The following is a 21,646-nucleotide window of genomic DNA, read 5'->3' as shown; positions in this document are numbered from 1 at the left end:
CCCGCTTACACGGTTTAGCGCCTACGAAATATTGAATATGTGGGAATGACAGGAGTGCGATGTCACTCCAAGGTAGGTAGCTTCATTGGCAATGAGCGTATTATGTATTTTCAGGAAGATAATAACAGTATATGGGTTAGGATTCGATTTAGGAAGGTCAGCAATGAAGGACAGAACCTTGAGGGATGCCTGTTGATGTATGTATTGCTATATGCAATCGAAAAGTTATCATTGGTCTAGAAAGTAGGCTTTGGTTAAGGTCTTCCAGTTTATAGCGAGAGGAATGCTCGTTTTGAGGACGAGAAGTTCGAGTGTTGAGATCGGTTGGCGACTTGAGATATGACACAGGAAATGCAGAGGACGGGAGTGAGAATGCAATTGAAGCCACAAAAATATCTTTTTAGAAGAAGATAGTTCTATAGCTTGATCCTTTTTGTGGATTGGGGTTATACGAACACACTTCCAATCAGTGGCGCAATGGGTATTGAGGGGGCAGTGGTTGATAATTGAGGTAAGGATGGTGGAAATGACTACAGCGTATTTTTTAGAGCAATGGTTGTAGGGAACTTGATTCATTGACCTCAGTTTCGAAAACTTGGTCGCGAACATGCAAAGTGCAGTGGTGAAAAGAACTTGATAAGATGCTTACCTTTCCGGGCGGGGAAATATTTTGAGGCAGGATTACTGCTTTCCCAGATAAGAGATTTTTTTTTTTAATTTTTCGGAACGTGGAACAAGTTGGCGTATGTGGAGATAATTAGTATACATGGTTGAAATTTGTTGGCCGATTAAACCGTTAAGTTCGTGGAGTTCTTCAATGTGAGGAGAAGACTGCGGGTGAGAGTTTCCGAGGGTGGGTATTTTTCTATTTGATATCGTCGGGGATATCAGTAGGGTGTGTAATGGGATCACTTAAAGGGGCGGCCCGGAATTAGTTCGTTGCATATTTGCTGAATTACTTCAGTATACTGCAAGCTGTCTGGTCGATAGTATTGTTGGATACCATATTGTTGAAAGAAGTATGAGTGGATTGAGCCTGATTTTGAAGATTAAGCTCAATGTGATTCACTTCCTCGAAATGCGGAACCAGACTTTACTATGTGCTCTTGTAGTGTAGAAGGGAGCCATTAGTTGGAAATTGAGGGCCAAGTGAGTTTGGTCAGGACAGTAAATGGTGAACGATTGTGTTACCAAAGAAATGAGACTTACTTCGAGTGATTTGAAACTGTTGACGGGTAGGAAATATTATTCGAGAGAGTGAGCACTTTTCCCCAAGTGGAAGTCTGTACTGCTACCAATTGCGTCAGGATTGGATTGTGGACTGTCAGTAGAAAAAAATTCAAGCTGGGTTTGTACTTGCGCAAGCTATGTGAGGATTAGGTTCGCCAAGGAACAACTCGAAATCCTGCCTGCGAGACTGTTCAATTCGATAATCATAATGTCCATCGATGGAAGTCACGAAACGAGTTCCACATTTACAGGAATTCGTGCCATTTCTTACCGGATTCGAGGGGATTGAGATTTGATACGTTGGTAGGATTTGGCGATTGAACAAGGTGGTGGTGCTTTGCACGCCGTCTGCGAACTATATAGATGGATGCAAGTAACCTGAATTGGTTTGGGTAGAATGCGTTGGGCGAGTGGTGCTTAGTTTTCAGCATTTCTTCTCGCTTCGGTCCTAACAAAACTTGGTCAGTTCCGGTAGTTCGTGAGGTAGTCATCGTCTCCGCAATTAACGCCCTCTTAAAAAGATTTGTCTGACTGATGCTGAGATAGGTCTTTGTTAGAAAATGTGAGACTTTCCTCATGCTGGTCCGGCAGTGCATCGTAACCGTGGGTGTCGATGAGGTCTCCTGCTATTATTAGGCACTAGACTTTATTATGTGCTCTTGGTTGGAAGGATCACAAGGAATAAATCGATTGAAAATCGCGGGAATCAAGGGATTGGTTGACTTTGACTGATTTGAAACTGTTAGCGTGTGATGAGACTGGGATTTTAGGCAAATGCCGAGGGCTATATCAATACCGATGGCACGAGATTGGGTTGCGGATGGTCAGTACGGAAAAGGTTGATGTTAAGAAAGCTTGCACTTATAGTGCATACTGGTTTGGCACGGGAGTACTATGTGAGTAGGGCTTATGTTCGTCAAGAAACACCCTGGATTCGTTCTTTCAACGAGATTTTTATTGTATCTTTTCAGAGTAGAAACTAATAACGACTTTGGGAATTTTAGGGTTAAACTTCAGATTTATTCCCCGCCAGTGCTATAGTATATGGGAACTGAACTTTTCTTTATACTTCGTCACTGTGACTGAGATCTCCTCTCTGAGGTAGTTTTAAGGTCTCTGTCGATGTTGCTTCACATTTTTTTTCACATATCAGGATGGTTCGTAGTATTGTGAACTGGTCTCTCGATATTAGATGTGCACACTGGGCCCTAGAGCTGAATTCTGTAAGTCCATATTGATATTATGATGGCTTTGTAGAGTAGGCGATTGTACTTGAGTCCCAGGTTAGAATTTGTATTTAAAAACCAATGCATGCTTTTTGTTATCAGCTTTATTTGCGGAGCCTTTGTTTCAATATATTTTCTCTAGTTTCGTCTAGTCTGCCCAGGCCGATAATGAGATATGTACTATGAGATACCGATTTGTTCAGGTGAATTATCCACTTTGTAAGCCATTGACGATCGGTGTGGATACCTAAAATAAAAATCATCCACAAACGTCATTGGTAGATCCAAAGTATAGATGAGGTAGTGTCAGTTCAAGGCCAACTTGGATGTTGCAATCACGAGATGTGCTGATCCCAGTGGTTATTTGCGTTGAGCAGGTCTCTTCATCCTTCTCGTAGCTTTCCACAGGAAAAAGTTACTTAATCTTCGAGAGAGCCTTGCTTTGCAAAATTTGCGCCCGTCATTATATTTTCAATTTGTGATTTGCTTGGAATGGATTGGATTGAATTTTTTGGAAGATTGTCGACACATGGGTGTCGTGTTGGTGGAGCAGCCACGGTCATTGTTTCGTTGAATTTCATCAGGGTTTTGTCTACTTCACCTCTGGTTTTCATGGATGTGTTGATTTGCTGTGAATTTTGATTTAGTTGTTGGTTTCCTACCTTTATGACTTGTTATAGGTACATTGGTACGTTTCAAAATGATAGGCACGTAGTCTAACATTTTTAGTAACACCAAAGTCAATCAAGTCCTGTATTTTTCGTGGATTTATAGACAAATAAGATGAGGCGATGCTAGATCTCGCCTTGGGATGGCGCGTCCATTCCTTTAGGAGTCTGAATCTCCAATAAGTGTACTTAGCGGGAAAGTTCGCAGCGGCAACAGTTTTGAAAAATTCTTCGAATGTTTGAGATGGTTACTTCGCTGGTCTATTACAGTAATCGGATTGAAGTTGCATGGAGGTAGTCTTTGAACTAATCTGCTAGAGAATAATGTTTAATACCGGATTTGATAAGTATCCCAGTACCTCCATGGGCCTTCCCTTCCGAATGCTTAGTGTTGTAAAACCAATACTCATCAACTCGTTTTGTGAGTGAGAAGAGTTTCGGACATGAACATCATGTCGATTTCTTTGTTTCACAGGAAATGACATATTTCCAATTTATGCTGGCTGGCGCCGTTTGCATTCCTGCGACATAGTTTGAGCTAATTTGTCTGCTTTTTACAAGGACCTGTAAAATCTGAATCTGATTACGCATCATTTCCTGTGTTATATTTTGGATCGAGACCATAAACTATTGTTTGAATCAGTATGCAGAGAAACCTTTCCAGATTGTGGGTTGGGCGCTTTGCTTGGGTTTGAGGTGCGGATTTCAAAACCAATCTAGGAATTGTTTGATCTCTTTTAGCACTACTATAATGCCCTTGGAAACATGTTTTCTTCGCCTGCCCAAGATTTAAAAGCTCAAGGAGAAAGTTTGAAACAGAGCTAAATATCCGTTTAACGGTGGAAAATCTGATAAGGTACATTGTGCAATCAAGTACAGCATGGGACGCGGTAGTTGTAATGGTGAAAGCAGCAGAAGCAGAAGCAATTAACGCCACGCAAAGCGGTAGCAGCTCGTTTAGAGTGAACAGCTAAGAACTGAACAGCTCCGCGAAGCAATACCGGAATGGTGGTCCCGCGGGGAGTGTGTGGAGAAAATGTGGAAGGTTTTAGTCGGCATGCGTGCCCTAGATTCTAGATGCGTATCCATGGTGGATTTCCTACAGTAAAAAAAGACTGACAGACGGACAGACAGTAAGCCGATTTTAAAAAGGTTTAGTTTTACAAAAAACCTTAAAAACTAGTTTCTTACTGATTGTGAACCCATTGAAGAAGTAGTTTTGTCAACGTTGAGGCGCCGGTCTTCTCCGGAAAATTGTGGGAGAATAGCTAGGCTTTTCGACTCTCATATTAGGATTATTACCAGAAGTCCTATCGGCATTTGACTGATCATCGTATCCTACTACTTCTACCTATCCGTAGAGGCAATTGTCATGGAGTCCCCAATGGCTCCGATAAGAATAAGACCAACACTTAAGTTTATATATTTCAGTTGGGTATGGCTCAAAATACAGAACATATATCATATTTAAAGCTTTCACAACACATTCTACTTATTTAATTTTTCACTATCACTAATAATACCTAAAAATTTTAGTACTTCTTCAACATAACACCACATCGGGGCCCTTTCGAAAGTTAGGACGTTTATATGGCAGTTGTCTACGACAGACAGCGAATTCATCAACGATACATTTAGTTCTAGATAAATTAGGCGGTTATTTACCGATTGGTGCTTTAGGTCCATCTAGTCTTGCTCCGTTAATATCGAAAATATATGAAATGGGACCAACTCCTCTCATTGATGTTCACTATGATTTGAGTTATGGTCGACGACCGCAGGTGCTCCTTATAATTGGAGGGCCAAGTACTTCAGCCCAAATATTAGAGGTGAGTTGATTTCTATCTAATTAAATTAAAAATATCTGTTTTCAATTTTTGATTAAAACCTCTCCCTTGTGTAGAGTAAGGTAAGATGGATGGGCCCCAAGGCGCCGCCATCTCGAGTCCGCGAAAGTGTTCCTGTAATTTTAGATGAATTAATGGATAGTTTTTTGCCAAGTGGGCTGACAGTTGATCAGAAGAAATCTGAAAAGGAAGCAATATCTACATTTATTTCTCAATTGAATAAGGTAAGTGCATGGTTTATAATAAGTTATATATGGTTCCTTATTTAGCAATAACCGATACACAATTATTTGTATCCTAATTTTCATTGGAGGATCTAATCAAATAATTTCTACAATTCTAGTTACGCTCAGAGCACTTACGAAAAGGTTATTGGGAAAGCTCAGTATTGTACAATACTTCATCGTTATCAGTATTTTATCCATTTGTAAGTATAAAATTATATGCACAAGGACTTAAAAGACATTATTTGCTGTTCTTTTGCAAACCATGATTTCATCAAAATTTAATTTCATAATTTCAGCTAAATTGGACTGAAATGATACCATGTAATTGGACGGGACCGATAGTTGTTAGAAGCTCAGATTACTTGAAAAGCCTTCAAGTGCTTCTTAGCAAGAATCCAACGAGGGTTGCGCATAATTCAATACTCTTACTTTTCGCTTTAGGAATTTTACCACAAGGACGGCCCGATCCGATTGTTTGCACAAAAGCAACAATGTGGGCGCTACCAAAAGTGGCATCTGCACTTTACATGCAACAACACTCGCAAGAAGATATTAAGGAAGTATTACAAAGGGTAAGGAGATCGACACATTATAATTTATTTAGATATTTTTTAAATTTTCTAATAATTAAAAATATTTCCGTCTCTTCATTTTAGACCGAAATAGTATTTGACTCGTTGAAGGCTCATTTAAAACGAGCGCCGTCATTGAAAGGGGCGGCACTTGTAAAACTTTCAGCGCTTAAGTTACAAAGTAAACCATGGCCAGTGCTTTCTAATATCACTGCAATTACAGAAGAATTAGATCAAATTGAGATAACATCAGACAATTGGTTTGAAAACGTATTGAAAATTTATAAAAGAAATAAGATTGTTCCTGATGAGGAATTGGATATGGAGAATCATACGGCGTGAGTATTTTGGAAAATCAAAATCCCCTGCCAATTTTTCAACGTTCTCATATATATGTAATTTCAGATGGGCGTATCCAATTGTTGCTAAGATCTTTTACGACACCCTGAGCCATTCGATAGGTATGTTATCTATTGAGAATCTATATTTATTTGCTGTGTCCACTGAATATTTAAAGCTAAGTGTCGCCTCTGCCTATCTATGGGAGATATATGTATCTTTGCAATTGGTGGGCTAAGGGTAATTGAGCAGAGAATTATTGGCGTGCAAAGTAATGACATAACAGGGAAACATCCGTCACTACACAGAATTGTTTGAATAAGTCCTTCCTAAGGCTTCCGTGAACTTCCTTATAGGCACGGTCTTCTTTATCCTGGTCAAGTCTACATACTGTACGTTAGGAGGGAACGCTGATTTAATATTCCAGCGGAAGTTAAACCCCTTGTTGGGGAATTTGTATCATCTCAGCGTTTATGGATCGCAAACCATCGTGATGCCATGATTTTTAGCGGGGTTCGTGTATTATTACGCCTCCTCCTTTCGGAGGTAATTATAAGAATTTGTGCCTATCTAAAAGAATGCATGGCCTGCATAGAGCGGGGAAGCGAAGATCTATACTTGACACACTGTTCCAAATTAACTATTGATTTAGCGATAGCGGGAGAACGCAAATACCCTTTCAATTGACGCAGGATGGAGAGGGAGCTTTTTTTCGGAATGTTAGCGATCATCACCGGCGGAACCTCACAAGAGCTGGTACTGTTAAAAACATTGTTTAAGTGGGGCTCCCTAAAGAGGTGGAAGCCCCACTTCAACATTGTCACATTGTCATGAATGAGGAGTCGACCGTTAACGTACTATCAGATTTTTTACCACGCTAAATTTCTCTCGTGATTTGGTAGACAGTTCTGAAATCTGATTTGAGCGCCTCTCTTATTATGCGCATCCACAAGATAACTCCTAAATTTACTGCCGATCGCAATGTAGTTAATCTGATAACAAGTTCTGTGCGAGTGCAATGTGCAAACTGGGACTGCATACAGCATGAAAGAACTCACCACCTTGGCTATGAACAGCCTGCAAGTATGCCGCGGTCCTCCTACGTTCGGCATCATCGTTGTCAGAGCCATACTAGTGATGGATGCTTTTTCGTTAGTATGGTCTATGTGCTGAGGCTTGGAAGTGATGATACGATTCCCGACTCTAATGCAGGCGTAATTTCTTTTGCGGCGCTTAGTGATGAGGACCGCTTCCGTCTTTTTCTCTGCGAGTGCCAATCCAGCACTCTCTAACCAAGTCTTAACACCACTGATTGCTTCGCTTGAGTACAACTCAGAATCCTTGTGGTGCTTTGCGATCACAACTAGTGCTATATCATCGGCGTAACCCACAACCGTGGCCTTCTCCGGAACCGGAAGGTTATATACATCATTATGCATGATGTTCCACAGTAGTGGTCCAGTACATAGCTCTGTGGGACACCCGCGGAGACTACGTACTTCTTGGGTCCATCATCGGTATTATACCAAAGCATCCGCTCGTGTAAGTAGCTATCGATAATAGCGGCAAGGTAAGTGCGAACACCAAACGTCGCCAGAGACTTTCGTATATGGTACCAATTGGCCGAGTTGAATGCATTCCTCACATCCAGGGTCACCACCACACAATATTTGCTGGTACAACCCCTTCCGTGAATTGCATTTTCGGTCAAGCCAGTAACCATTTTGATGGCATTAATGGTTCTTCTGGCTTTACGGAACCCACACTGTCTATCTGAAAGGTCACCTTGGCTCTCGACGACTGGGAGTAATCTATTATAAATAATTCGCTCCAACATTTTCCCCATAGTGTCTAGAAGACATGTGGGTGTGTGGAAGGACGGTTCTCCTGGCCTTAGGCAACAACACCAACTTCTGCCGCTTCCATTGTGCAGGGAAGATACCCTTGGACATGCACGTTTCGAGCAGCTCCGCGAACATATCCGGTCTACATTTGACGGCAAGTTTGAGTGCCTTATTCGGTATGCCATCCAGACCCGGGACTTTGCTGTCGCCTATTCGACTGCAGATCTTCAGCAGCTCGTCCCTGGTGACTGGCCGAATCGGCGTCATATTCAGGGGATGCTGGAAGGTGTCAGTACCCCCCTTTTGTTGGAGAAATAACCCCTGGATTATTTTCAACAAGAGCAAAGGGCACCTGATCTACGGAGGTGATCGGCCACTAAGTCGTCCTGTCACGATTTTATAGGCGCTACCCCACGTATTTATGTCTGCTTCGGAACCAAGTTCCTTAAAACATTCCCTCTTATTCCGCTGGATAGCGAGCTTGAGGTTCTTTCGGGCTTCTCTATAGGCATGCTCCTTTTGCTCGTGATCGATCCCACCTCTGAGTCGTTCCTCTGGGTCTGTGGCAAATCGATCGAAGGCTGGCAAGTTCACTATTCCACTAATAAATGGGTCTTCTAGTGGGGAATGAGCATCTCCTAGGCATCGACGCGTCACGTGCTTTAGAGATGCTTTGTGTAACATGGAGAGCTTTATCCGTGGAGGTGCCTGCTTTGCTAGGCAGGTCTAGCCACACTTCCATGAATGTTTGCTCATCCATCGCTTTTGCTTCTGTTCTTTTGGATTTCGGCTTCTGGGATGCGGGTCTAATGCCTTCTGGCTCCGTCCTTAATTCAAAGGTGATTGCCTGATGGTCGCTGTACGTGAAGTTCTCGCTAACTTGCTAGGACATGTCACGTACTAGCGTAGGGCTGACGAAAGTCAGATCTACAATTGAACCAGTTCCCCCTTTCCGATAAGTGTTTACATCACCTTCGTTGGCCAGAACTACATCAAACTAGGCAAATGCTTTTAATAAGCACCGCCCCTTTGTGTTAGTCTCTTTGCTACCCCACTCGATAACCGACGCATTAAAGTCACCGGATATCACCTTTGGACCTCGTCTCCTTGCGTCGTGAACAAGATCGTCTAACACGTCTTCAAACTCAGGCAGTGTGAGGCTCGGTGGGGCGTAGCAGCTGTATACGAATATACCGCTTATTTTTGCCCACACAAAGCCACTAGTCGCCTGACGCATGCTGTATTGTATGGCTTGACGACCGCACGGCCATATCGCCGCTCCACCAGTCGAATCTGTGACTCCTACACCACCGTCAAGATTTCTGTACGGTTTACTAATGATAGCAATCTCCATCGCGGATTCGTCTGCGCAAGCAAATCTTGTGCGACCCTGGAATGATTGAAGTTTATTTGTATTAACCTCATTTTTTCACTACAGTTAACGCCTTCCTAAATTCCGGGCATTTACCACTTCCGGGAATGTGCCGGTTATCCCGTCCCTCCTTTCTTTCACACAAAATGCATTTGGGGTCTCTACTGCACTCCTTGGCAATATGTCCTTTCTCTCCCCACATTCGACATCGATCGAACCGATCGATGCCGCTAGTGCATGCCTTCGCGAAGTGTCCAAACATTAGGCATTTGAAGCACCTCTTTAAAGAGATCTGTTTTCTTAGCCGGCAAACAACAAATCCAATCCGAACCTTCCCGGCGGCCAAAAATTTCTGCGCTAACTCCATTGGCAATCGCATTGTGGCCGTTTGGGTACCGCCATAAGCTTTTGTATTTTTGGATTTGGATTTTTTCAGCTCAAACATGAAACCCCCTTTCTGGGTCCTTCGGATTTTGCTGACATTTCCACCTAGGTCTTTTAGGTCGGGGTTAGATTTCGTTTTTTCAGTATCTCCGCATACGTTAGATGTCCTCTGCTGAAGATTACAATTGCTTCCGGGTGAATTCGCACCTTTGGTTTCTTGTTTCCTTTTTTGTTCACGACATTAGTCCAACCACCATTCTCACTTGCCTTCGGTTTCGCTTCGCTAGCCGACATTCCTACTTTGGGCACTTTGTGTCCTTCTGAACTTTTAATTCCGTTTGTTGGACTGGTTAAGACTCCTTTTTTCCTTTTTGGTGCCTGTTGATTCCCTAAAGCTTCCCCTCTATGTCTCGCACTCGCTTACTTGATCCAAGATCGATGACCTTGTGCTTTGTTGTAGCTAGGATGTCCGGCTTTTCCTTAGATTTTCTTACTTCTTCCTGGGACCTATTGTAAAGCTCCCTGATGGCCATCACTATGTTCTTAATGGCTTGGTGCACGTTGTGCTTGTCCTTGATGAATTCGGGCAGCTCAACTATTAAACTCAAAAGCTGCATAAAAGGTAGTTCTTCTGGGTAGGGCTCTGTTCTCGGTGATTCTTGGCCAGATTACTCCTTTTACTGACTCCTTCACCTTTTTCAATTGCTGAGCTCCCATGCCAGTCCTTATGTATTCCTCGGAGACTTGGGTTCTTAGCAAAAAAGACTGCGAACTCTTGGCCGCGTCCGAGGGAAGAATTCTCCGAAGAATGTTTGGCCCCCAACATGAGGATGGACGATCCCGTAGCCTACATAACGACGAAATCTATGAGCGATACCATGACAGTCAGGTTGTGGATAAAATTCGGTTCAATAAGTTACGGTGGACGGGTCACTTAATCCGTATGGATGAGGATGATCTCACCCGGAAAGTCTATAAGGGCAACATCTATGGAGAAAAAGAAGACGAGGCAGACCCTGCCTGAGATGGAGCAATGGCGTAAGTCAGGACGCCAGACTGCTTTTAGCGATATTGAATTGGTGGATCTCGGCGCAAAACCGGGATGTCTGGAGTTCATTATTAAGGCAGGCCTAGACCGGAATGGCTCTATTTGCTGCTGCTGGAGTACTTTTTGATCAAATCCGATGGGTGTCGAAATCGCCTTTTTTGGCCAGCTATCTCCTTTTAGCCCATCATGCTTTGCCTTTCCGATTCTTTGCTGAGTTGTGCTTCATTTGAACACCTCCTCCAAATCTAAAACAATTGTAGTATTAGATGCCACGGCGGTCAAGTTGTCCACCACCGAGGTACTGCGGTCGAATGATATCGACGACTGGGAGCCCGCTTGCTCACTCCCAAAAAGCCGCCGGTGCTGGGGTTCCGAGCCCCTGCACCGTAACTTTACTCTTTTTGAATTCGTCCATGTTGGTTTTATTTTCTGTGTGTCCTTCTCATAGCCGTCTGTCTCTCCGTTTGTCCGTCACACGCATTTTTCTCGGAGACTGTAGCATCGATTGACACCAAATTTGGTGGACACCTGGAAACTGTGAACATTCACGCATACAGTGAGTTGCATCCTTTTACGACAAATTTAAGAGGAGGTCCTCATACATGCAAAAGGGGGGTGTAATTTTTTTTCATCAAATATAGTCATGTGGGGTATCAAATGAAAGGTCTCGATTAGTACTTTCCGCTGGTTGGTCTTAGTTTTGACATTTGTTGGAAAGGCGGGAGTTCGGAGGGTCGAAAGTGATCATTTATTTAGGCTGCCACTATATCGTATTGTTACTTATCTTTTCAGTTGTTCCACTTTCGGTTATTTTGGTACCTTACTTCGACAGCAGGCTGCCGCCGTATCTACAATATGCATCAGTTGGCGTTGCTATTGCCAAGGAAATCCTTCGCTCCATTACAAAAGCGTTTGAGGATAAGGCCATGCGATGCGTACCAAAATCCGTTAACGTGTTTTCAAACTACAGCCGCATGGATATACTAATCCACTCAGGTGGAATGCAAATCTCATATCACTCTATGCTCTCTTTAACGGGCCCCATAAAAGGAATGGCTCGACTACCAGGATTGAGTTTGACGCCAACTCAAATATTCTTTTTAGTATCAGCTCAGGAGCTTTGTGCTGAGTCCTTATACAGTGGAATTGATACTGCTTCGGAAGATTTTGGTCATATGTGAGTGGTTCATAGCAAATGTGATGACAAATCCTGTAATTGTTTTGATTTATGTTTTTTATTTTGCAGACTTGGCTGGCTTGTTGCTCAAGGAGGAAGTGCCACGGAAGTTTTCAAATGTCCATCCGGTTCAATGATATATACTCAAAAAACGTGCAATGTCCTTTAAAGAAGAGGAGTTGAGAAGGGTGCGATTGAAAAGAAAATACTAATCTGTTGGTTTTAGCGAGGCCTTAGGTGAACAATTTTTACGATCAAAATATAGAAATCATTCATAGGTAGGATATTAAGATGGGACCTAGATTTAAAATGGTTTTAAAAATTTAAAAGGAGATTTCGTGTGTAGATAATAATATATACGAGAGGTGTTGAACGAATCAGTCATATTAGGAAGAGATTTAAAACTAACTTAGTTGGCCTTCAAAGTTGCTGATTGCAATGGATTGATGACATTTGAGCTGAATTATTTTTAGATATTTATTTGACTAATTGCTCAGTAATGATGTCTTCTGAATCTTTACTTGGTGTTGATTTTTTCTCAAATAAGTTTACAAAAAAAGTTAATTATATTGTGTCCAGGTAAACTTTTTTCCATAACTCAAGTTCAAAACAAATTTTTAGATAAGACAATCTATTTTCGCTTCCAAATACTATCAATTTACATTATCTTCAATTTCATGTTTCCTTATTAAATTTCGATTTAAAATAAGTCCAAAATATAGTTTTGAAATGAAGTTCTAAGGTTGCTGGTAAATTTCTGACGCAATTATTATTTAAATTATATTCAAATATGGTAGCGAGTTTTAGCAAATACTGGAAAACCAACTAAACAATGCAAATTCACCTTCGTATTATTTACTTTGGTAGTAGGAAGGGGTAGTGGGAAGGGAATTCAACTTGTAGGACCATAAGTCTCCTCAGATTGTAGGAATTTAGGAAACTACGACCATTTACTGCTGACTTCTTTTGGAGTGGCTTTAGTTTGGTGGAAACCTTGAATATTGAAGTCCTCAAAAAGTTTCTAATCAAAACTACATTAACGAAAGGCGAATATGGAAGATATAATTTTTACAATAGAGTAGTTATTATTGAAAGTTGTTTGGAGGTATATATATACTCACTTGATAAATACTCAAAAGAACTAACCAAAAAACTGGTAATGTCAATTAGAACCATGAAATTTAAAGCACATCCTTCAATACAAATAAATCATGCCATGTTTTTCGTCACGAGGTGATAGATACTCACATACATCAAGAAATAACCTTATACACTATTATCATCAGTATACAATGTATAGTAACTACAAAAGGGCACCATTTTTAACGTATGCAGTTTCAGCACATCTTGTTCCATTCCATCATTCAGTACTAATCAAAAACCGTCTTTAATTATTCAAGGAATATTTATCAAACAATTCATTAGAAATTAGTTGAAAGTAGATTCATCAAGCAGTAAAAGGATATTAGAGAGGCAAGTAGAATTACATGAAAATTCCAGACTGATCAATCAAGGCTCTAATTAATATAAAAAGAAAAATTGTTGAATTCATTTACACCTCTACTTCTCTGATTTGGAAACAAAGTATAAAATCCATTGATAAAAAGGTTTTTTTTATTGAAATATTAATTCATGAAACAATAATATTTGGAATTAAAAAGTATTCTTGGATACTAATTAGATGGAGTAGCAATTTTTTGATTACTTAGTGAATTAAAACTATTGTAGAATGTTATTAGCAAAAAAAAAATGTTAGAGAGGAGGGATAGATTTACAAAAAAAACTAGAAGTGATCAATTGAATAGTAGCTTCAATTTATTGTTAGAAATTATCAAACGAAAATATTATTTAAATAATGTTTAGTCCATCCCTTATATACATTGCGCAGATTATCAAGCCGATGATCTTTAATTGTTTCTGTGATAAAAGCCAAAATAAATTGGATGAGAAATTGGGAGTCATAAATGAAGTTTTAATTTCAAATTTTATTTTATATTTAATATATTTTTTTTATTTAAATTTTTCTTATTTTCTTCTTATTTAGTAATAAGATTATAATATATTATCCATACACCTGACAGCTAGGGATAAAATACACCACACCACACAAATGAGAAGAAGAAGAAACTTGAGGTCTGGTACCGATAACCGGCGGGAGTCGTCTGACGTGGTGACTGGGTCGGGCTCCGTAATGGACGACACGGCGTCGAAACCGCTAGTTCGACGTCTAGGCGCCACGACGACTAGGACCACAGCTCCGCTTGCTGCAGTTGTTTCGCGACAATCTGTGGCGACCACTTCAGCAAGTTCACGTAGGCAGCAGATGAAATGGACTGAAGAAATGAACCTTTTCATCATCCGTTCCTACTACGAAAGGCGGGTACAACATCTTACCGCCGCTTGTTGCATCAGAGATTCGTCGAGCGTTTCCCGCAATTCGCGTACTTGACTGTGCGAGTCCCAGACCAGTACCGCTTTATAACTCGCAGCAACACAACCCTGGTCATCATCAGGGAGCGAGTTCGACTTGAGGTCATCGGGGAAACTGGTGACCGAGAGTCGATGGGGGGCAGAGGTGGCGGCATCAACAACACCACGCCGCACTGCAGGCAACAGTTTCAGTTCCCGCCGAAGGCACTCTTCTCTACCGTCCAGCTAAGATTTCCGCTGAGGTTCGGGACGAATTCCAAAGAGCATGTATAGAATTCTCGGAAATGGATTTTTTGCATAGACCACGTATTCCCAGGCTCTATGCATCTCCAGCAACTCCGGGAATTCTATCTCAAATCAAAGATGAGATTGCATCTCGACTGTGGTCAGAAGATTCGTTTTCGTGTTATTGGTTTGAGTGACCGAAGAAATCCACCATGGGAAATTCGTCTGGAACGTCGGCGAAATTTACTAAGGCAGGACATTGCTAGGCTGATTTAGATCAGCACTGTCAATGTCAACAGACGGGTGAGGAATAAAGTGCAGAGGGTTTATCGGAACTATGCCGTCCCCAGTGAGACACCCGTAGTTGAAATTCTGAACACACTAAAGCAGAAACTTTCTGTGATATGCAGTCGGTTACGACGGTATGGTGAAAGTCATTCCAGACGTGTCCAGAATGCAACATACGCGAGGAACCAGCGAAACTTTTTCATATTTCTCAACGAATCTCAACGGAGCGTCCAGACAGTACAGCTTTCGGTGATGGAAGCGAAAGAATACTGTGGTGGATTTTGGGGGTTACCCACCCAGTATGCTGAGTGGATCACCGCCGAAGGCAGCCGCCATGCCAATACACCTGGAATGAATTTTGCGGATGTTACCGAAAAAGAAGTTCGACCAGCCCTAAACAGCTCGAAGAACTGGAGGGGTCCAAGTCTGGATCGGGTGCAGAATTTCTGGTATAAGAAATTTAGCACACAGCATAAATCAGGTCATGAGTCGGCCGGAGGAATTGTCATCCCTCCTCACTGCAGGGTTTGTCTACCTTATCCCTATGGCTCTATCGAATGCCTGATCTAGGTGCAATCTCAAGGCTTTTAAATCCTAACCAGCGTATCAAGTCACCATTGTTTCGGCCTGCCTTTTGGTCGTTTATCATCGACTTTGATGTTCAGACCAATCTTGGTAAGTGGATTCTTGTTAGCACGAATTACGTGACCATACCATCGGTGACGCTTTCCTCGAAATCTTTCCACGATCGATGCGACCCCATATCGATCACGGATATCCTCATTTCGGATGTAATCAAAACGTGTCACGCCACTAGTCCATCGCAAGATTTTCGTCTCCATTACCGCGAGATGCCGTTCATTGTCTTTTATAGTTGGCCAACACTCAGAACCATAGAGAGCGACAGGGCGGACGACATTGCGGTAAAATTCTTCGAAGGATTCTTCTCTCGAACGCGACCAAGAGTTCACAATTTTTCTTGCTAAGAACCGAAGTCTCCAAGAAATACATGAGGACTGCACGATCATTGTCGTGTATAGTAAGAGCTTTGACCCTATGGTGAGACGTTTCGAGCGAGAAAGAGTTTTTGTAAGCTGAAATAGGCTCTGCTGGCTGGCAACAACCGTGCGCGGATTTCATCATCATACCTGTTATCGGTTGTGATTTTCGACCCTAGATAGGAGAAATTGTCAACCGTCTCAAAGTTGTAGTCTCCTACCTTTATTCTCACCGTTTGACCAGTGCGACTTGATGTTGTTGGTTGGTTGGTTTTCGGTGCTGACGTTGCCACCATATATTTTGTCTTGCCTTCATTGATGTGCAGCCCAAGATCTCGCGCCGCCTGCTCGATCTGGATGAAGACAGTTTGTACGTCTTGGGTCGTTCTTCCCATGATGTCGATATCGTCAGCATAGGCCAGTAGTTGGGGGGACTTAAAGAGGATCGTACCTCTTGTATTTACTTCAGCATCACGGATCACTTTCTCGAGGGCCAAGTTAAAGAGCACGCATGATAGGACATCCCCTTGTCGTAGACCGTTGTTGATGTCGAATGGTCTTGAGAGTGACCCTGCTGCTTTTGTTTGGCCTCGCATATTGGTCAGGGTCAGCCTAGTCAGTCTTATCAATTTCGTTGGGATACCGAATTCTCGGCGGCTTTAAAGTGGATGGATAGATGGTGCAACTGTTGTCCATATTCCAGCAATTTTACCATCGCTTGCCGCAGAGAGAAAATCTGATCTGTTGTTGATTTGCCAGGAGTAAAGTCAAATTTGTATGGGCCAATGATGTTCTGGGCGTATGGGGCTATCCGGCCTAGCAAGGTAGAGGAGAATATCTTATAGATGGTACTCAGCAACATGATACCTCTATAATTGCTGCACTCCATAATCTCTCCCTTTTTATGTATGAGACAGATAATGCCTCTTTGCCAATCGTCAGGCATTGATTCGCTATCCCATATCTTGAGCACAAGTTGATGAACCACTTGGTGTAACTGGTCGCCTCCATATTTAACCAATTCGGCTGTAATTCCATCGGCTCCTGACGACTTATGATTTTTAAGCCGATTAATTGCACGGACTGTTTCTTCTATACTTGGTGGTGGCAGTATTTGTCCGTGGGCTTCAGTTGGCGGGACCTCCAACTCGCCGATGTTCTGGTTGTTCAGTAGCTCATCGAAGTACTCAACCCATCGCTCCAATATGCCCATTCTGTCGGAAATCAGATTTACCTCTTTGCCTCGGCAGGATGAGCATCGAGGTGTGTAAGGCTTCAACCTGCTGACTTGTTGGTAAAACTTGCACGCCTGGTGCGGTTGCTCCCTGCACTTTTCTAGGTCACAGACCTGTTGTTTCCCCTAGGCTTCCTTTTTCCGTTTGTGAAGTCGCTTCTCCGCTCGGCGGAGTTCGTGATAAGTCTCTGCGCGCGCCTGCGTTCTTTGAGAATACAGCATAACTCAGTATGCAATATTCTTCCGTTCCGTAGCTAGCTTACATTCATCGTCAAACCAGCCGTTCCGATTTTTTTTGCGGCTGGGGCCAAGTATCTTTATGGCCGTATCAATGATAACGTTCTTCAGGTGATTGTGAAGATCATTTTTTGATGCTTCTTTTCCAGGATCTCTGTTGATTGCGGTTATTGCGGCATCTATTTCGTCCGTATAGGTGTTGTGGCGCGCTGTGTTGTGGATGGCTTCAGTATTCACTCTCATCTGATTGTCAGAGGGGATTGTAGGTGGTGTCGTAATTCGAGCTCGGGGCACTATGCTAATGAGATAGTGATCCGAGTCTATATTGGCTCCCTATGTGTTCTGACATTCATCAAGGCTGAGAAGTGGTGGCATTCGATCAACACGTGGTCAATTTCGTTGAAACTGGTCCCGTCTGGAGAGACCCACGGATGTTTGTGGACCGCTTTCCGCGCAAATCAGGTACTTCCAACAACCATTTTGTGCGGTACTGCTAACTGAATAATCCTCCGTAACAACAGACAATAAGATACCTGGTCAGTGTTAACTTACATGAGGATGGACGATTCTGTAGCCTACACAATGACGATACCATGATCGTCGGGTTGTGGATAAAATCCGGCTCAATAGGTTGCGGTGGGCGGATAAGGTAATCCGTATGGATGAGGATGATCTCACCCGGAAAGTCTATAAGGGCAATATCTATGGTAGAAAAAGAAGACGGGGCAAACCCTGTCTAAGATGGAGCCAGACTGCTTTTAGGGATATCGAATTGGTGGACCTCCGCGCAAAACCGGGATGTCTGGAGTTCCTTATTAAGACAGGCCTAGACCGGATACCGGTTGTTGCGCCGTTGATGATGATGAGTGTTAACTTTGCACAAAGCTTTCATACGACCGATCCAACTTTTACATCGCCGACTTAAGGAATTTTGTCAGCCAACTGGTCATGGCTATTTATTATGTTCAGCTGAATTCTCTTCTAACATCCCCTTTAGGTCAAATTGATTCATCTCCTTATAAAGGTGTGTTTACGGTAGTGACCTCATTCGGAACTGTATACTTCAGTATTTTTCCCGGGATAGTGGCCTCATTTTCCGAAATATTACCGAATAGGATTTGCATGTCCAGTGTCGCTCGATTGTGTCCTTATTATTCTAATGGCAGCTGTCCCTCCTCCTCCTCTGTCCCCAGCTCCTAGTTGGAGAATTATTTGTTTGCTTTTTTCTGATTGTGCTCATTTGAATACTTTTATTTTGCTCAGAATTCCAGTGCAACGGGATTGGGTATCTATCTATATTCCTTATAGATATTGTTCCTGCTTGTTGTAGAGAATCTGTCGTTTTGATGGCATCAGACAGTTGAGAGCTCGGACTCCCAGGACGTCCTTTCTGGATATTCGACATTTCCAACAATCCGTTGCATGCGAAGAGGATTAAACGGTGGTCTTCTGTTGTAAGTTGTCTGAACAGCATTCTTTCTTTAGATAATTTGTTAACACTTATCTAGAAATTTCCAATTGCAGTTCACAGAGAATTGTTGTAATTGTCATTGAGTCGTAGTGCATGATTCCCTTTTTCTGCTTTGCTAATGTTAGGCTTGGGAACTGGAGTAGTATTTTTAATAGATCGACTATCGATATATTCCCAGTTTGCCCTTGTATTTCTGCATCAGAACGGGCTTTCATACTGTAAGACATCTAAAATCCAAGTATCGCCTGCTACAAATGAGGAATTGTTGGTCTCTAGGTGTAAAGGGACTTAGATTCATGGTTAACAGGTGATACAAAAGAATTAAAATTGAATTCTTTTAAAAATGCTAGTGGCTTTTATTAATATATTATCAAAATTATAAAAAAAAATATATTTACAAAGCACAAAGACAATCGTTCGATGAAAAATAAATAACAATAGAAAAAGAAAAAAATATGACTTTTTCATACAATATAACAATGGAACGATGAGGAGGCGGAATCAATCATCTTTGTACTAATATTTTAATACTTTTCGTGATTTTGTTAGAAATAACCCCTCAAACGAACATCTTTATACAGCATCTGGTGGTGGTCCATAGGTATCAGCAGGAATGATCTTTCCGGGCGCACGAGGTTCGATCAATGGATTTCCAGCTGGTGCATAGGGAGTTGGTGATGGAGTTGCAATTGCAATATTATGTTCTGCTCCAATGTTGGTAGTCAATGCAACGCCTGGACCACTAGAGAAGCTTGCTCCACCTTCTTGAACTAGTGATGCTGAACCGCTGGCGAAACTAGCTGCACTGGCTTGAGCAAGGGATGCCCCGTGAGCAATAGATGATCCTCCTGCTCCGAAATTGTCAATTAATCCTAAACCTGGTCCTTGAGGTTGGGTCTTGGCCTTGTACTTAATGAAGTAGACTTCAGGTTTATGATGATGGACGGTACTTTGGAGAGTTTGTAATTGTTCGACTGATGGTTCCTCTGGTTTCTTGACTAGAACGTAGACAAGAGTTTTCTCTTCGGTGAGAGCATTTGCAGCAGCAATTTGTGCAGCTGATGGAGCCTGGACGGTTGGAGCCTTGATGAAGATAATTTTGTAGTGTTTTCGTGGTTGAGCAAATTGGGTTATTTTAGATGCATGAACTTGCTCCTCTGGATCTGGTGGAGGAACGTGAACGTAGATATGTTTTTGAATTAGTGTTGAACCAGAATTGTCGGGAATGGAGGCTGCTCCAATGCTGGCAGATGTTTCTACTCCAGATGAGCTGAAGCTTCCTCCTGAAAATCCAGCTCCACCGACAAATCCACCAGCACCACCACCGATTCCAGGGCCACCAGCTGATGGGACGAATCCTCCACTACCGATGCCAACTCCACTGCCATGTCCAAATCCACCAGCAACACCTTGCCCAATTCCACCACCAATTCCTGGTCCTACTCCGCTTCCAATTCCTGGTCCTATTCCACCTCCAATTCCGTGTCCTAATCCTAATCCAGCACCATGTCCTAATCCACCTCCGATTCCGATAGAACCACCGGCTCCATGTCCAGAGAACGACGAAAATCCACTAGATCCATGTGAGTATCCAATTCCAGGAGCAGGGGCAGTGAATGTTACTGGAGTAGGAGTTGCAATGAGGGCAGGAGCAGGAGCAGAGCCATGTCCTGTAATATATCCACCGCCTCCTGTACTACTGGCAGAATATGATGAAGACACTACCGCACTTAATCCATGGCCGAATCCACCGCCCGATGCAAATCCACCAGCACCAGGTCCACCCACTAATCCACCTCCGTGTAAGCCACCTTTGATTTGGGATAATTGTTGACAGCAGGGTCCTGCAGCAAGTCCAGGTCCTGCTCCCGAGATCGGTAGTAATGGCGAGCTATACCGATAGCCACCACCAGCTTCTGGCCTTGCGGTTGCCAGAGCTACACACACGGCGATAACAAAAATCCTCATCGCGCCAATTTTCGCTACTTTCACAGCGGACAACGGAAAAGATGAATTAATTCGAAAGTTATAAATGTCACTAACGGATTTGCACTCCATATCCGAAGCTTATATACGGCAACCTAAAAAAAGCTTTGGAAAAAACTCTTCCCCTACCGTAGCCGCGATGGTAACTCTCATAAACCATCATTGCTTCACAGCCTCTCAGCCGCCGCCTTTAGATCCAAATCTCCAAGACATATCTTTCTTTGCAGTCCATAAACCGAAAAGTCGCGTTCAAAACATTTTGTCCGTCGGTATCTTATTGTATGTTACATACCTTCGAGTGTACATACATATGTATCTTTCATATGGCCATCGATCAGACCAGCACGGGGTCTCAAGATGAAGACGAAAGAAACGAAAGACAACATAAAACCATCGCTGACGACCGTTTACAACCAATCCATTGAAGTCCAGTTAAAGTTATCCAAAAAATCGAGCAAACAAAACTCTCTACTCAGGTCAACAGATTGTCGGACATCCGAAATTTCTTTTTATGCAAATCACAACAATTAGTCGGATTTCGTTATTAATATCGCGGAGGGAGGGTCGGAAAGGGAGAGTCGAGCAGCGACTCCTTTCAAGCTCCTGAAAGGTAATCAGATACTTGGCTGGGAACTTTTTGCGGCGATCCATTTCATAATCGATTATTTATTGTCTCCAGTCAATATCTTTCATTTGGCGATTATAAAAGTGAAATTGTGTATTTAATTTTGCACTTTATCAAAATGGATTTATTGCGTTATGGACGCCCGCAGCTGCTTCATTGTTGATTTGTGGCTTCGCAGTAAATGGAGGTTACTTAATCGCAGAGTATGAGCTCAGGAT

General features: G+C 42.4%; 2 protein-coding genes across 3 annotated transcripts in view; one reads left to right on the top strand and one right to left on the bottom strand.

Moving 5' to 3' along the window:
• The window catches only part of LOC119652892 (neprilysin-2), a 51,678-nt gene extending 37,775 nt beyond the window's left edge, over window positions 1-13,903 (top strand). For both annotated transcript variants that reach the window (XM_038057262.1, XM_038057263.1), the window contains exons 3-10: window positions 4,661-4,953; window positions 5,028-5,195; window positions 5,315-5,398; window positions 5,495-5,770; window positions 5,855-6,108; window positions 6,176-6,231; window positions 11,550-11,934; window positions 12,004-13,903. In XM_038057262.1, the coding sequence (XP_037913190.1) occupies window positions 4,661-4,953; window positions 5,028-5,195; window positions 5,315-5,398; window positions 5,495-5,770; window positions 5,855-6,108; window positions 6,176-6,231; window positions 11,550-11,934; window positions 12,004-12,103 (1,616 nt within the window). In that variant the 3' untranslated portion in view covers window positions 12,104-13,903. The remainder of the gene's footprint in view (window positions 1-4,660; window positions 4,954-5,027; window positions 5,196-5,314; window positions 5,399-5,494; window positions 5,771-5,854; window positions 6,109-6,175; window positions 6,232-11,549; window positions 11,935-12,003) is intronic.
• A 5,241-nt stretch (window positions 13,904-19,144) lies between these two features.
• On the bottom strand, window positions 19,145-20,872 carry LOC119652510 (pupal cuticle protein 36a-like). The gene has a single exon (XM_038056704.1). It carries the CDS (start codon window positions 20,783-20,785, stop codon window positions 19,391-19,393), a length of 1,395 nt encoding a protein of 464 aa, XP_037912632.1. The 5' UTR covers window positions 20,786-20,872; the 3' UTR covers window positions 19,145-19,390.
• Between the last annotated feature and the right edge of the window lie 774 nt (window positions 20,873-21,646).

This window comes from Hermetia illucens, chromosome 3, assembly GCF_905115235.1.
Source record: "Hermetia illucens chromosome 3, iHerIll2.2.curated.20191125, whole genome shotgun sequence".
Classification (NCBI taxonomy): Eukaryota; Metazoa; Arthropoda; class Insecta; order Diptera; family Stratiomyidae; genus Hermetia; species Hermetia illucens.
This window is presented reverse-complemented; position numbering and strand designations above follow the sequence as displayed.

What these genes read in the sequence shown, in the direction of transcription:
- LOC119652510 (XM_038056704.1), bottom strand. Translation starts at nt 20,785, where the DNA reads ATGAGGATTTTTGTTATCGCCGTGTGTGTAGCTCTGGCAACCGCAAGG.